This window comes from Castanea sativa, chromosome 1, assembly GCF_040712315.1.
Source record: "Castanea sativa cultivar Marrone di Chiusa Pesio chromosome 1, ASM4071231v1".
Lineage (NCBI taxonomy): Eukaryota > Viridiplantae > Streptophyta > Magnoliopsida > Fagales > Fagaceae > Castanea > Castanea sativa.
Window position 1 is genome coordinate 31,758,363 of NC_134013.1, and position 16,036 is coordinate 31,774,398.

Below are 16,036 nucleotides of genomic sequence, written 5' to 3' on the forward strand. Positions count from 1 at the left end.
ATTTTGTTTCCAGTATCAAGATTGTTCCACAAATCCTCATTTGTATCTAATCATAGTCCTTTGCTATTATCCTTCCTACATAAACTGAAAAAGAAGAAACAAGAGAAGCTCTTTCGGTTTGAATCCATGTGGTTGAATGATGCCCGATGTGAACAGGTAGTCTTAGAAGTGTGGAATGAGGGGTTGACCTCTAGCTCCAATTTTCCAATGGTGCGTTGCTTAGAGGAATGTAGATCGAAATTGGAAGCTTGGAATCAATATGTTTTTGGGCATGTAGGAAAGAAAATTTCCCCATTGCAAAAGCAATTGGAGTGGCTAGAGTTACAACCTTCATCCCCAAACACAAACAGAAGTCTTAGAGAAACAAGAGTGGAGCTTAATTGTTGGCTAGACAAAGAGAATGCGATGTGGAAGCAACGGTCTAGATTGAACTAGTTTCAGACTGGAGATCGAAACATTGGGTTTTTTCATGCCGAAGCTTCATCTCGATTTCAAAAGCATCTGATTGAAGGTGTCTTTAACGGCAATGAGGTTTGGCAGGAAGATAGTTTGGAAATTGAGAGGGTGTTTGTGGACTACTATTCGGATTTGTTCACCTTATCGAACCCATCGAATTTCTCTGAAATGGTGGATGAAGTTCAACCCAAAGTTTCTAAGGCAATGAATTCTTAGCTAATCAGGGAATTTTAAGCAGAGGAGGTATACAGGGCCTTGAAGCAAATGTACCCATTGAAAGCTCCAGGAGTTGACGGTGTGCCACCTCTATTCTTTCAACATTTTTGGCCTATGGTGGGTAAGATAGTCACAAAAATAATATTGGATTTCTCAAATTTAGGGATTATTCCTCCAAAATTTAACGAAACTCATATTGTCTTGATTCCAAAAACAAAGAACCCTAAGAAAGCGACTGAATATAGACCAATTAGTTTATGTAATGTGGTCTATAAATTGGCATAAAAAACTTTGGCAAATAGGCTCAAGAAGATTGCGCCTTTTATCATTAGTGATTCTTAGAGTGCTTTTGTTAATGGAAGGTTAATTACTGACAATGTTCTGGTGGCGTTTGAGATAATGCACCACATTAATCAGAGAAAAGAAGGGGTCAAAGGTGAGATGGCTTTGAAGCTTGACATAAGTAAAGCTTATCATAGGGTGGAATGGATATGCTTAAACAAGATCATGGGGAAGTTAGGTTTTCATCAATGATGGAGAAGCATTATGTCATAGTGTATTTATACGTCTCCTATTCTATTAGAATCAATGGTAAGCCGAGTGATCAAATTACTCCTTCCCGTGGCCTCCGTTAAGGTGACCCTCTCTCTCCTTATCTTTTTTTTTTTATAATTTTTTTATTGTGAGTCTATAGGAAGTATGGAAGGCATCTTCGTATGTCGAGGTGGTCCTAGTATCTCTTACCTTTTTTTTTTTGTGCAGATGATAGTATTATTTTTAGTAAAGCTACCATTGAGGAATGCGACTCCTTACAACATGTCTTGAATGTGTATGAACACTCATCGGGCCAGTAACTGAATCGAGCCAAGACCTCATTGTTTTTCAGCCCCAATACAGCAGAAGAGATCCAAAATGAGATCAAGTCGAGATTTGGGGCACAGGTGATAAAATAGCATGAGAAGTATTTGGGTCTTCCCTCACTAGTTGAGAGAAATAAAAAGAACTCTTTCAGAGAAATAAAGGAGAAATTGGCAAAATAGTTGGCTGGTTGAAAAGAAAATCTACTTTCAAAAGTCGGGAAGGAAGTGTTGATAAAGGCAGTAGCATAAGCCATACCTATATATGCCATGAGTTGCTTCAAAATCCTTGATTCTCTCTATGATGAGATGACAAGTCTAATCAGGAGCTTTTGGTGGGGTTAGCGCAAGGAGGAGCTTAAAATGGCTTGGATTAGTTGGGAAAAATGTGTGCTGCGAAGAGTTGTGGGGGTACAGGGTTCAAACAACTAAAGCAGTTCAACTTGGCACTGTTGGCTAAACAAGGGTGGAGGTTACAATTGGGTCGAGACTCTCTACTATACAGAGTTTTCAAGGCAAGATATTTCTCTAATTATGACTTTGTCCATGCTGGGATGGGGTGCAATCCCTCGTATGCTTGGAGAAGCCTTATGGTTGCTCGAGAAGTTGTGAAGAAGGGTGGCAGATGGTAGGTGGGAAATGGATGCTGTATACAGATTTGGAATGATAAATGGTTGCCAACTCCATCTACTTATAGGGTAACATCTTCGCCCTCAAGCCTACCTCCAAATGCCATGGTTGATACACTTATAGATGCAGTGGAGGGGACATGGAAAAAAGAGCTAACTCAATATTTATTCCTTCTCAATGAAGTGGATGTAATATAGGAATTGCTTTGAGTACCAAGCTTCTAGAGGCCAGGTAGGTGTGGGCACCAACTGTGAATGGTATGTTCACTGTGAGAAGCGCATACAAGATTGCTATAGAGATGCACTTAGGTTTTGTTTTAGGGATAGTATTGGATGACAGCAACTTAAGGAAATTTTGGAAGTACATATGGTAGGTGAATGTTCCTTACAAAGTTTGCCATTTTACTTGGAAAGCATGTAAAAATATTTTGCCCAAAAAAGAGAATCTGGTGAGAAGGAAGGTTTTGGTGGAGAGTTGCTGTGTTGAGTGCCAGGCGGAAGTGGAGTCATCTAGTAACTTGTTTTGGGACTATCCAAGGGCTCGAGAGATCTAGTCTTTGTCAAATGTTCTCCGTGTGAAGAAGGAATTCCATTTTCACTATTTTATGGACTTCTTATGGCATGCGGTTATGGTGGCTAAATGAGATCAAGAGATAGTTGAGAAGATAATTATGATTTCATGGAAGTTGTGGACAAATAGAAATGAGGTCAGGAATGGTGGGATAAAAAAGAATGGGCTGTCAATAATTAATGGGGCCCTAGACTACTTGGGAAAGTACCAATCTAGTGCTACAATCACGTTTATGTAGAAATAAAAGTGCTCTGTTGCTTGGACTCCTCTCCCCCCCCCCCCCCCAACTCGTATAAAATTAATGTGGATGGTGTTGTTTTTGCAACTCACAGATCAGCTGGGGTGGGTGTTCTCATATGGGATGATCGTGGTAGAGTGGTTAGGGCTTGCAGTAAGAAGTTACTGGCTCCCCTTAGTGTGGTTGAGGTCGAAGCAAAAGCTATAGAGTTTAGAATGCAGTTTGCAAAAAGACTTGGTTATCTAGGATTTTGTTCTTGAATTAGATTCACTGATCTTGGTTAATGCTTTGAAGGAGGTATCGCCTCCCCTTACTGCTGTTGCTGTGCTAGTGTATATCTCCCTTGCTACATCACATGAGTTTCGCTATGTAGAGGTATCTCATGTAGGTAGGCAAGGCAATAGGCCTACACATTTACTAGCAAAACATGCCCTTAGCATTGAAGATTTCTTTGTACTAGAGTGAAGTTTCAATGATCAATTTAATCAAGTCATACACAACTAGTACTAAGTCAACTGGACTATTTCAATTATAGAAATGAACATATATGATCTCCCACAAAAATGATTACATAACTTTGAAGCTTTTCATTTAACTTCTTTACACATCATAACATTTGATCATTTTGAACAAAATACATCTCATTTTGAGATCGATGCTTGAAATTTTTATATTTCAACTTTGTGAGTAAGTCTTTGGCTTTTTGAGGCACCATACATTTCAATACAAGTCGCTTTCCCTTTTTCCTAGTCAAATACTAGTATGTGTGACGGCTTTTACAGCTCAATATCTTTTTTTGAGATTTGACATTTGATGATCTCTTTAAGCAAAAACATAAAAGCATGGGAAAAGATATAGGCACAAGTCTATGCATGTATCAAGACCAACAAGACTATTGACTAATCATTCATGACAAGCTTGAAGATCGATTTACAACAATCACACATAAATTTCAAGATATGTCCCACAAAGATAGATGTGCATACAAAACAAGCTAAGCTCGTAAATGCACTACGCCATTAGTACAAAAATACTAGGCCAAATTCACATGTGAAATGTGCTCAAACATACACGATCAAACTTTTTAAAATTTTCACTTTTTATGTGTTTTTTGATTTTTACACACAAAAACAAAAGTATAAAAGTAAGATCAAATGCAAAAATAACAAAAACAATGCATATAAAGAGATGAATGATGCACAAATGCATGTATGAGAGACCGTGCCCTCGGCCCTCGTTTTTATAATCTGTTGGGCCAAGCCCACGTGAATGGGTAGAGTCGTGTTATTACCTCTCAAAATGGAGGTTCGACTAGTTATATTTTCCACTTTAGATTAAGGGTTTTACAATGGAGTCGTCACTTATTTAATTAATGGGATAAATAAGAAAACCAAAATTGAGAAATTCCTCATTTTATTAATTTTCAATTGAATTGACATTGATCATAGGAAATTACATGGCTTTGGTTCTAGATATAATTTAAGATAAAGTACATAACTTTGTTTCCTAGTTATAGTCTAAAAATTGAAAATTACAAGGATAAGCATTGATCTTATTAACCCTTGATCTAAGTTCGGAGGCTATGTTACAAGGTGGGAAGGTGTTAGGCACCCACCTTGCCCGATGAAACCGGTCTTCTAGACTATGGTGGCCAACATTCATATCATATTATCCAATATGTCAATTAATTTGCATGTTGAATTTAATGTGTGTGCATGTGATGAACCCTAATTCAATTTATTAAGCATTACATTTGGATTGAAAAATAAATTCTAGTGAATGTGTGTGTATGGTGAAATCCTAGATTCAAAGATTTGAAAGAATTATAAAATAAACATGTTTTTTATATTTTTGATGTGGATTTAAGATCAAAACTAGTGTTTATGCATGAACATGTGATGAACAACCAAAAACATGTGAAGAACACATAAGAACATTTAAGAACATTCAAACATATTCAAGGGAATTTAAATAGTTATTATCATGCTTTAATACTAAATTCTCATCATGGAAACATAAAAAACAATTTAGGAAAAGGGATTACACCTTCATGCAAGATCCATATAGTGGACGAGGAGACTCTTGAGTGAGGTCCTAAGGGTGGAGGAAAAGAAAAGTTAGGAGAGGAAGAGTGAGTCTCACTCAATACTTTGAGTCTCAAGAAGACCAAGATATGACAAGACTACTCAACGTCCTAGAACTTAAGAGAGAAGAAGAGAGGGGGTTTTTGTGTGTCTAGGAATGGAGGAGATGAGGGTTTATATAGTAGTGGTTGAGAAAATATGAATGAAAGGCCATTTAATGAGGGTTGACAAACAATCATGAACTTAGACCTCATTTTAGCCTTTGGAAAAATTTGGTGTATTAAATGTAGAGATTGGTCGGAGTGAGGAGTAAGCCAAAATTCGATTTTCCCGTATCTACTGTAATAGCCTGTAGAGCTAATTTTGAAAAATCATATCTGACTCAATTCTAATCGGAATTATCTCGTTCTTGTGCTCAAATTGAAGCCCTGAATGTCTAGTTTCTGGGAAAATAAATCTCATTCACAGATTAAAAATATTCTGAGAGATATCAATAAAATGGTGAGCATAGGTCATTTGTTAGAAAATGATTTTAGCACAATTAATATTAATAGGTCCCAAATTAGCTCCCAATTAACATTAAATGGCTCCAATCACTCTCATTTCAGACTTAATTGATTTCAAATTTACTCTAATTAAAAGATAATTGCACATATTACTCATTGAATAATTAATGTTTAATTATCTAGTTAATTAGGTGTATGCAACCTTACCATAAAATGTAGTCCTAACTAATTAAATTATGACACATCATTAATCTCAAATTGATTATTATTATAACCAATTGGAATTAATTGTTCATAATCACATATAGCCGGACTCAATTTGTGATAGTGCATCTTGGTCATTAAAACTTGATTTGATGATAACTTTGAATTTGATAGTCCGATTAGGGCTTATGACCAGTCGATTTGATTGTTACAACATCAAGATTATTTTGGTGACATAAGATTAAGGATCTAATAACCAGAATCAAGATGCATATTTCCAAGTCAAAATTACCCTTTTACCCTCCATGTGAGGTTAAATGCGGGTTGCAAAATGGGGTGTCAATAGCATGACAATGAAGCATTTAATGCATGAAGGGTCCTACAAAGATCGAAAGAATTAGATCAAGGACCGAAGGAGCATAAACTCAAACATATGAACTTTTTCTCATCCAAACGGAATGATTGTTTGGAATGAGTGTCTCATGAGAAGTGAGACGAGGGTTGGAAGAATGAGAACTAGAGATGCACATAGACAAAGAGGTAAGAACATTAAAAACTTTCTTCAACAACTACCATTTTCCCCAAAAACCGATTTTGCTTGCAAAACACAACTTCCAAGAAGCTCAAGTTTCTCTTTTCTTTAGATTCTTTTAAGAGCTTGAAACTTAGAGCAATGAGGTCTAAGATGACTAAAGGCACTGCAATGGTGACAAATAATGGGTTTAGGTCTACTAGGCTTTTTAGGGAGGGTTCTAGCAATAAGGTTTTGTTCTCTCTTCAACTTGGGACATTGAGGTCTTATATGACCGATCACACCGCAATGGTGGCAAGTTGGAACAAACTTAGATCCATCCAAAACCTTAGATTGAGACCTAAACGGAGGCTTTGGCTTAAGAGCCTTTCTCTCTACCTTTTTGTTTCTTTTGTGTGAAGGAATGTACACCGATTTGCCTTTAGAGTTAGAGCTCACATTTGACACAAAATCGGGTACCACAACATGATTGCAACAAATATTTTCGTCTTTTTCAGCAATAGGTTCAGCAATCAAACACTTAGTATGCATCTTAAGAGATTCATTTTCACATTTTAGCTTATCAACAAGTTTGTTAGACAAAACAAGTTTAGCATCCAAATCCATATTCAAACATTCAAACTCTTTTAGCTTTTTAAGAGAAATTTTCAGCAAGCTTGTTATACTTTTCAACTAATTTATTGGATTCATTGAGCTTAGCAATCAAATCATCCTTTTCACTAGTGAACTTACTCAAATTCTCATGAAACTTCTTAACCTTTTTCTTCAAGAGTTTGACATTTGGAATATCAACAACAACACCCATAGATCCATGTAACATGTCATCACAAATTTGAGGATTAACACTCATAGAGGCATTTTCACAAACATATGGCATGTTACAATCAACAACATCCATATAAGTATACAAAGAACTATCCATGGCAAAACACACAAAGGGGTCAAGGATCACATTAAGGTAATGAAACCAAAACAAGTGTACTTGTTCTGATACCAATTGAAAGCTCGAATTTGTATTAAAAACACAAGAGCTGTTTAGACCCCCAATTAACAAATTACGGCTAGATTGCTTTTACTCTTACTTAATCAAAGTGCGGAAACAAGAGTAAATGTGCGCAATGAATCGGTACTACTCTAGTGCATAAATATGAATAACAAACAATAAAAGTAAAGCACAAGAGTAATGAAAGAAGGATGAAAACACAAGATAACACGCCGATGTGTTATCGAAGAGGAAATCGAAGAACTCGGTGAAAAACCTCTCCGCCTCCCTTCAAGTGGTAAATCGATCCACTAGAGAATAAAGTTGGAGTACACGAATAACAAAAGACCCTCCAAGCCTAGTTTACCCAATGTACTTGAGCCCTCCAAGTTCCTGCTACCAACGGCTTTACGGAGTCATGTCTTCTCTAGCTTTCCAGATCTCGCAATACGCCCGATTGCATCCGCCAAGCCTCACCGGCTTCTTTTGGCAAATCCCCAAAGTTTCCTAATCTCCAAAACACTCTCTACACTCTGAAAATGTGTGGGTTGTGTTTGGGTACAAATCTTCTCTTAAGGTATGACAATGGGAGAGCAAAGGAGAAGAAGCTACATTGATTTCTCACTAAAGATGGGTAGCTCTCTCTCTAAAAGATGGGTGTGTGTGTGTTGTTGAAAACCTATCTAGGGTTTTTCTCTCTGAATGACCTCCTTACACTTTTGTGGGTAATGAGGGTATATATAGTATGGGTGAAGGGTAAGAAAGTCACACTTAAAAATCCTCAAAACAGAGAGTTTTGCAGGTATCTCGCGGGAAGACCTTACCTGTGAGACACTCGCGAAATCCTCCAGGCTGGCATGACTCTTCAGCTTCCAGCATGTGCTTCTCACGTGCCCTTTTCGTAGGATACTCTTCTCGCGAGCTACTCGCGAGCCAATCGCGAAAATGCACTGATTCTTCATTTCAAGCTTGATTATTCACCAACTTAATACTAAACCCAATAGAATAAAAACCCACAAAATACAATTAACAAAATTAAAGCAATCACAACACTTTTTGTCATGGAATAAAGTCAACATAAAACATAGTTGTAAATCACAACTTTACAAGATCCATACGGGGAGAGAAAAAAAATTGTTAATTTAAATTCGAATTTCCACTTGGCACAACTTTTATACGTATGCACAAAATTTGGTTTTGAAGAGTTTGATTTCATGCAATCCTACATTTATTTTTTTGGAGGAAACATGCAATCTGACACTTCAACATGAAGATTCATCACATTTATAATTTATTCTTTTTAAACTAATAATAAAAAAAAATTAGCCAAGTATTTTTCTTTTGTCCAGACCTAAGCGTTTGATTTTGAAGTTTCTAATTGGGATTGATAAACTAAAAACAAGAGTTAAATTGGTAGAGTATGATAAATTTTATCCTGCTATCTTTTTGGTATTCATCTTTATTTATTTATTTATTGAGAGAATGGTATTCATCTTTCTTATATGATAAAATATACATTAATCAATCATATAAGAGTATCACAATGATCTAGGAAAACTTTTGGGCAGCTCTTAACTCATAGACATTATTTTATTCATTTTCAAATACATCTCATATCCAACTTGTAAGGACACAATTTGACCATCATTTTTGTTATCTAACATCACTAGAATCTAGTTTTTGGAGTCCACTCTTTACAAATTTAATTGTAAAAAGGCCATTCAAGTCCATCCCCTTCTGACTGTGGGTTTGAGCTCAAATTATGTCCTTACACAACTCAATAATTATTTTCTTAATTTTGTTTAAATATTATTTTCTTGATTGTTTTAATTTTTTTAATAAAAAAAAATACTCTTCTTTTGAAGGTATTTCTCTCCTCCTTTATTGCACAAGGCAAGTCTGCACTGCAACGCTAGTTATCACCACAGTACCACTGCCCGCAACAACCTCCATCTCCATGGCGTTCCCTAATGTTGTTCTCATCACGCAAATCATTGACGCCCAAATCAACAACAGAGAGAGAGAGAGAGAGAGAGAGAGAGAGAGAGAGAGAGACACTTTAAAACTATGCATGGCTATGCTACCATACTTGGATGAGCACTGTAGCTAACAGCATTTCCACTAGTGTCTTACTACTCCAATATGGCTGGTTTAGTTTTTTTTTTAGGTAGGTTTTATTGTACTAATTGGTTGGTTAATCCAATACTAATGTTAGAAGGGAAATGGGGTTAGCAAAAAAAAAAAAAAAAAAATCCTACCCTTCTAATTGTAAACCTAGGGAAGAGAGTCTTGACATCCATTCTCTCGTCTCAGGATAATTGATGGGCTCTGTTATTGGTGTTGATATGCCCTATCCAATTCAAGCAGGATAACATAAAACTGCAACTTGTGGTCATTGACTCATTGTTGACTTCAATGATCAATTCAAGCAGGATTTCAGAGACATTTCATTTCATCTTAATCTTTTGGACTACCTCAAATTTTAATGTCTCATAAAGCAATTAAAGCCTTCAATCTTGCTTCATCTATATGCTGCCTGAATTTACATGTCATGAGGAGTTCGTGTCACCTCCCTAATTGGAACCCTCAATAATTTGCTGCAAATTGTTAATTGTTTTCCCATACGTACAAATGTGCAAATGTTGAGTATAAGGTTATAGGAATATTATCTTGAAGGTAGATTCATACATGGTATTTTGTAAATGTGTAAAGTTTGGGTTCAATGCTCTAAAGCATTGTACTTGTCATGTATCACAATCTTGATAAGTTTAGTGCATTAGAGCACGGGATCCAAACCAAGTCCTTAGCTTGGATTCAATACTCTAAAGCATTGGACCTGTAATGTACCACTATCTTGATAGGTTCAGTGTATTGGAGTATTAGATCCAAGTCAAGTCCTTTTAAATCTTAAATGATGAGCAAACACTTTGTTCAAATTAATCGTAAAAATATGCTTGCTAGAAGCTAGAGGGAAGAGGTAAGACGCATGTACAAGAAAATTTTTGTACAGACCAATTAACAAAGCGGGGTGGAGGACAAAATGAATCCAAGAAAAATTATGTAGTGCCTTCTACCTTTCATTAACACCCTTACTAATATGTGGCAATGTGCATAATAATAGTTACTCGTTTTGAGGGTGAGAAAAAAAGGCATTTGTTATAGGGCACCCGATTTGGAGCAGTAATTGCTCCTCCATCACCAACTTTTTTTTTCCTACACGTTTTATTAGTAAAAAATTTGCAATTAAAATTTACACAAATATTTGTCATAAATGCCCCTTAACCCACATAAATCTCTCTCTCTCTCTCTCTCTCTCTCTGTGGACTTGATTGCATCTTTGATCTAGGATGATGCATGGAGAACTTGGCATGGACTTCTAAGTTAAAAAATAGTTTGAAAGACTAATTGTTTGCATTGTGGGTGAAAGTTGATGAGTCAGGAAATAATATTTGTCCATATAACGCAGTGGACGAACAAATCGCCATAAATAAGGTATTTAATGTGGAAGCCGGTACGATTGGATGAAGCAACGGACATAACAGCTCAGAGATATCCAGCTTAGAGCATTAAATCACCATAAGCGTTACCCAGACAAGCGATTAAGCCACCATTAAAGGTCCCCAATGGCTAGAAACATAGAGGCATATATAAATCATATCAATCCTAGAGCAAGAGTACAGTTCTTATGCACTTATTATTATAAACACTCAACTACTGTTTTTTCTTTATACCTGACTTTGTTATCGGAAGCTCATTGGTTGGCACCACACCGGTGACCTATTTGATTCACTTTTTTCTCGTCTTGTAGATAAACCCAAAACTAGCTGGACGATCACAACTACTGACAAATTCGGCTTCATCAAAATTTATTCTAGGTTTTGTGTAATGGTTTATTAGTCTGACATTTTTGTTATAATCTAATTTTTATTGTACTTTAGGTAAATCATCTTTAATTAGGCATTTGGTGACCGGACCTAAAAAGAAAAGAAAAAGCATAGAATGTTTTTCTTATTTTTTTATTATTATCTTTTATATATGTTATGAGATGTTCATATTTTAAAGAATTCATCGCAGACTTATTGAGAGTACAAGGTTTAGCAGGCCACGGATCACAAATAATACCCAGTCATGGGCTAATTGTTAGATGAGGACTGACCAAAGCTTAAAGTTAGCCCATGAGGGGCTAATGTCAATAATTGTGACCCAAAATCTGCAAAGCCCGGCCTGTGAATAGCCAGTATTTCATGGATCCTGATAATGGTCCATTAAACTCCTAATGACTAAAAACTAATCGAAAGTAATAATCAACCATCAATTTCAGTTGGTTCAACCTTTTGCCAAAAGCCTAAAGCCAATTGCCCAATTCTTACGTTTATCAATTGTCACATTTGATTCAAAGAGAACGTCTTCATCCTCACCAGCCAGATGGAATATCTCTTTTCTCAAATGTCCATATCTCACCATACCTGTTAAAAATACTTTATGGTTTCTCAGTTCAAAATTTTATCATAACGAGATTCTTTCTTCCCTGTTTTCTAATCATTCAATTGATTTCTTATTGGTTATTTTTTTTCATAATAAGTTTAACAAGATCTGAAATTTTGGAAACATAGAAAATTCAACAATTAGTACCATAGCAAATTAACAGTCTTAGCTTGCTCTAACATTCTGCCAACCAGGGACAACCTCCATAGGAGACGAGTGCAGGTGGATCCGCGGTGCGAAATATGCTGCTAACAATCCGAGAACAGTCTTAGTAACAAAAGTCTACTTATAGTTCATATTATTGTCACAAATCATAACATATAGGAACTTACAAGTTACCTTTTCTGACCGATTCTATAAACATTGAGCAAAACCAACATTTCCAGCGTGAAACATGGGAGTCAAAGTCAGCCGCACTACGGGAAACTTAAGCCCTTAGTTTTTTCTTCTGTTTTTTTTTTTTCGCACACGTGACATGAAATTTCTTCAAAGCCAAGGTCTTGTGTCCACTTGAGGGCTGTTGAAAATTGAAATTTGAGGGTCGTAGAAATGTATTACTTTTACTGTTCATGGGAAACTTTACCAAGTAACAGACTAAACCAAATTAATGGGTTTGGCCTAAGTCTGCATCTTGAAATGTTTTTTTTACAAGAATCAAAAGGTTGTTGTGACTCACAGTTGGTGATACAGATGTTCGCTTGAAATACAATTAAGTTTCAGAAAGGTGGTGCGTCACAATTGGTTAAGTAGTTGCTTCATCTAATAAGGTTTTGTAGATAATAAGTAATGTGTGTTATAATTAATCTTTTGGAGCAATTGGTAATTAAACCTTTTAGACAACTAATAATTTATTATAGTATCAAATTAGAGGATCCTTGGTTCAATACTTGTTTTCAATCTACCTTCTATTTAAAATATTAAAAAACCCACCTATTAGGGACTTCACTTATTAATAAAGAGGAGTTTAGTTCCACACCTAAGGAGTTTTAAGAATTATGGTTAAAATGTTTAAATTTATAATAATATCCTAATAGTTTAAACTTTTGGGAGCAATTACTTTAAGAATGGGAATACAAGTACTGCAACGATGGTTTTTATTTTTATTTTTTCCCACAAGATTTGGCTTTTATAATCACCCAAGTTTTCTTACTACAAATATTTGAGAAATAAGCAAACCAGGCATAGAGTAATATTTAACTTAATTCAGCAAAAAAGAAGAAGAAGAAGTAATATTTAACTTAGCAGTAAGATTGCTCATAAATTTACTCCAAATTAATCGCTGTTTGCAGCTGGAGACTGCAATTTCACAACTTCTCTGTATCAGGGTATATTTTTAGAAGGTATTAGAAACTAAGAACGCAAAAAAAAAAAAAAAAAAAAAAAAACTGAATCCGAATTTACAAAAAAAAAAAAATATTATTAAAATCCTAGACATGAACATCTGGATGGCAATCCTGATTCTGAATCTCCCGGCTCAAAATATTATAGGTGATGGTGCAATTCATATCCACCACAACATGTTTGTTTACAATGTTCAGAACCTTTACCCGGCCAGTGATTTTTGTATAGCTGCTCACATTCAGTTGTCCTAAAATCAAATCACTACTTAAATTTTGAACAGCCAAAACCTTGCTGGGAATGATATCCACAGTCATGTTCAAACTCACTGAACGCCTAGCCTTAGCCTTTCCCGATGGAATTCTAGCCTCACCCACCGTTGCACCATGATAATAAATAGTTGTAGTACTATTATCATACCTAAACGTTGCTGCGTTGGGGTTCTTCACAAAGACTTCAGCGATGAGTGTGACATTAACATCTTGACTTAAAGCTCCTCTGGAGAAATTCAGATTTGTAAGAGTCAAAGCGTTCATCCTCACCATTGGGTCTCTTATGTGAAAGACAGTGAAGGCTAGGACTAACATGATAACTGCTACGATTAACAAGAGGGCAGTGAAGCAGCCAAAGCACTTGATGCATTTTCTATGGTGAAATTTCGAATGCTTGGCAAGGATTTTTTCTTCACCACTACTGCTGGTTTGGTAGCCAGTTGGGGCTAAGGGCTTGATTTGTTCTCTTTCAGCCATGGCCATATGTTGAAGAAGAAAAGTGAATTGGTGTTAGGTGATATATAATAAGGCATAGTTGGCTTATTGGGTACCCTTCTTTTTGTGCTGAATGTTGGGTACCTTTCTAAACACGTTGCGTCAGGTATACAAGTCTCTGATTCATCATTGGGTCTAAGTCCACTTTATTATGTATATTCTGTCCGAAAACGCGTTGGCACTGAGAACACGGCTTGACTATTGACTTTGGACATTGTTTGAGGAATTCTCGGTTCTCACTTCTCACCTTAGAATTCCAGTTAATATGGTTTTTCCATAATTCAGGGGCGTGAAAGATAACAGATCAAGTTGACCAAGTTTTTTTTTTAATCCTATTGATCCTAGTTTTGAGGAAGATAAAGATAAGTACTAAGTCTCCTATCAAATATCATCATCTCAAAACCAAGATAAGAACCAAATTAATCTCCTACAAAACAGAGCTGCTGCAGAATCTTGATTCTTGAGATAGCAACGCATACAAGTACAACTGAGATTTAATCTTCTTATATTTGATTTTTTGATTTGTTGCTAGTAACAGATTTACATGTACAGTTATAAATATATTAATGCAAATACACTGGTTTTGGTCATTCAAGCCAAAACCATTTCCCCAACTTCATTTTTTTCAAGGGGAAGCTTCTAACGAATGTTTATACGATTGTGATTTGTGACATTGACTTGTGCTGTACTTTGAATTAAACATAGCTGGTAAAGGTTGTTTAGAATTACCTCTCTATTTCTATTAACATAATAAATCATCATTCATTCAATATATGTAAAATAAATAAATTAATGTTTATCTTGCTGCTATTTGTCAAAAACGCTTGCTTTGATCGGGAACGAAGTCAAAGGAGATCCTCTTTGGGCTGAAGCTAAAGCGGCTCTTCTTGTTATTAATGGTGCTCTATCTCCTTGTATGGATTAAAACCCATTTAAAATTCTGTCATTGCACAATATCAAATTTCATCAAGGACATTAATGTAGCTGCTAAGTCTTATTTATTTATTTTAATTTTATTTTCGCATGTTATTAGATCTTCAAACTGTTTAGCCAATTCCCTTCCTGCTTGAGCCCCCTCTTGTAATTATCCTGGTACCATTGCCATCTTCATTGTCTTGCCGAGAGAGATGACATATGGCTATGGCCTCTTTTCCTTAATAAATTTCCCTATTACTTGGCAAAAAAAATAATAACAATTAAATAAAAAATAAAGAAGCATCATAAGACCGCATGCCCGCAATAATAGATGAACTGGACCTTTTTTTTTTTTTTATAATATTATTTTTTTTTAAAAAAATCTTTCTTTGTAATGAAACGTTCATTAGTGATGTAAAGCTTGAAGCATGCCCTACTAGAGCATCTCCTGCCTCTTATACAAGGGTTAAAAAAAATTCTCCAAATTTTGGTTAAACATACACTTTCTCTTTTAATTAGGGATTAATTAGGGATGATGAAATCAACCCAAACCTATTTACCCACCAAAAATTCATCAACTAAAATAAAACCTATTAATTAGGTAAAATGAGTATTAACTCAATTAAATACAATAACATAAGTATTAATTGAGTATTGATTAGGTAATTAGACCCAAGTATCATTTACCAAATCACTCAACTCTAAAATATCAAAAACCACTAAAAAGGCCAAAATGCCCTTGGATCCACTAAATTAATTAAAATACACTTCTAATGACCAAAAATACCTCGAAACCCCCAAAATGACCAAAATACCATCGAAATGTAAAAAAAAAACCAAAATACCCCAAAAATTCTAAAATGAGCTAAAATACTAAAAAAAACCTCTGAAATTACCAAAAAAACCCTAAAACCTCTAAAATAACCAAAATACACCTGGAATTTCTTAAAAGACAAAAAATCCCCCAAAATCTTTAAAATGAGCCAAAATACCAAGAAACCTCTAAAATGACTAAAATACCTTGAAACCTCTAAAGTGAGCCAAAATACCAAAAAATCTCTAAAATAACCACAAATATCCTGAAACGTCTAAATAACCAAAATATCCTCGAAACTTTCAAAATGACCAAAATACCCTTAAAACCTAAAAAATGACCAAAAGCCCCTAAAAGCCTCTAAAACGAAAAAAAAAAAAAAACTTGAAACCTCTAAAACAATCAAAATACCCCAAAACCTCCAAATCACTGAAATAGCCTT

The 16,036-nt window shown here is 35.4% G+C and overlaps 1 protein-coding gene across 1 annotated transcript; it reads right to left on the reverse strand.

Moving 5' to 3' along the window:
• Positions 1-12,974: 12,974 nt before the first annotated feature.
• LOC142622013 (late embryogenesis abundant protein At1g64065-like) lies at positions 12,975-13,955 on the reverse strand. The gene has a single exon (XM_075795419.1). The coding sequence runs from the start codon at positions 13,851-13,853 to the stop codon at positions 13,188-13,190; it is 666 nt and encodes a 221-aa protein (XP_075651534.1). The 5' UTR covers positions 13,854-13,955; the 3' UTR covers positions 12,975-13,187.
• Positions 13,956-16,036: the final 2,081 nt, after the last annotated feature.

Excerpts from the sequence above, each read along its gene's own strand:
- LOC142622013 (XM_075795419.1), bottom strand. The coding sequence starts at position 13,853 with ATGGCCATGGCTGAAAGAGAACAAATCAAGCCCTTAGCCCCAACTGGC.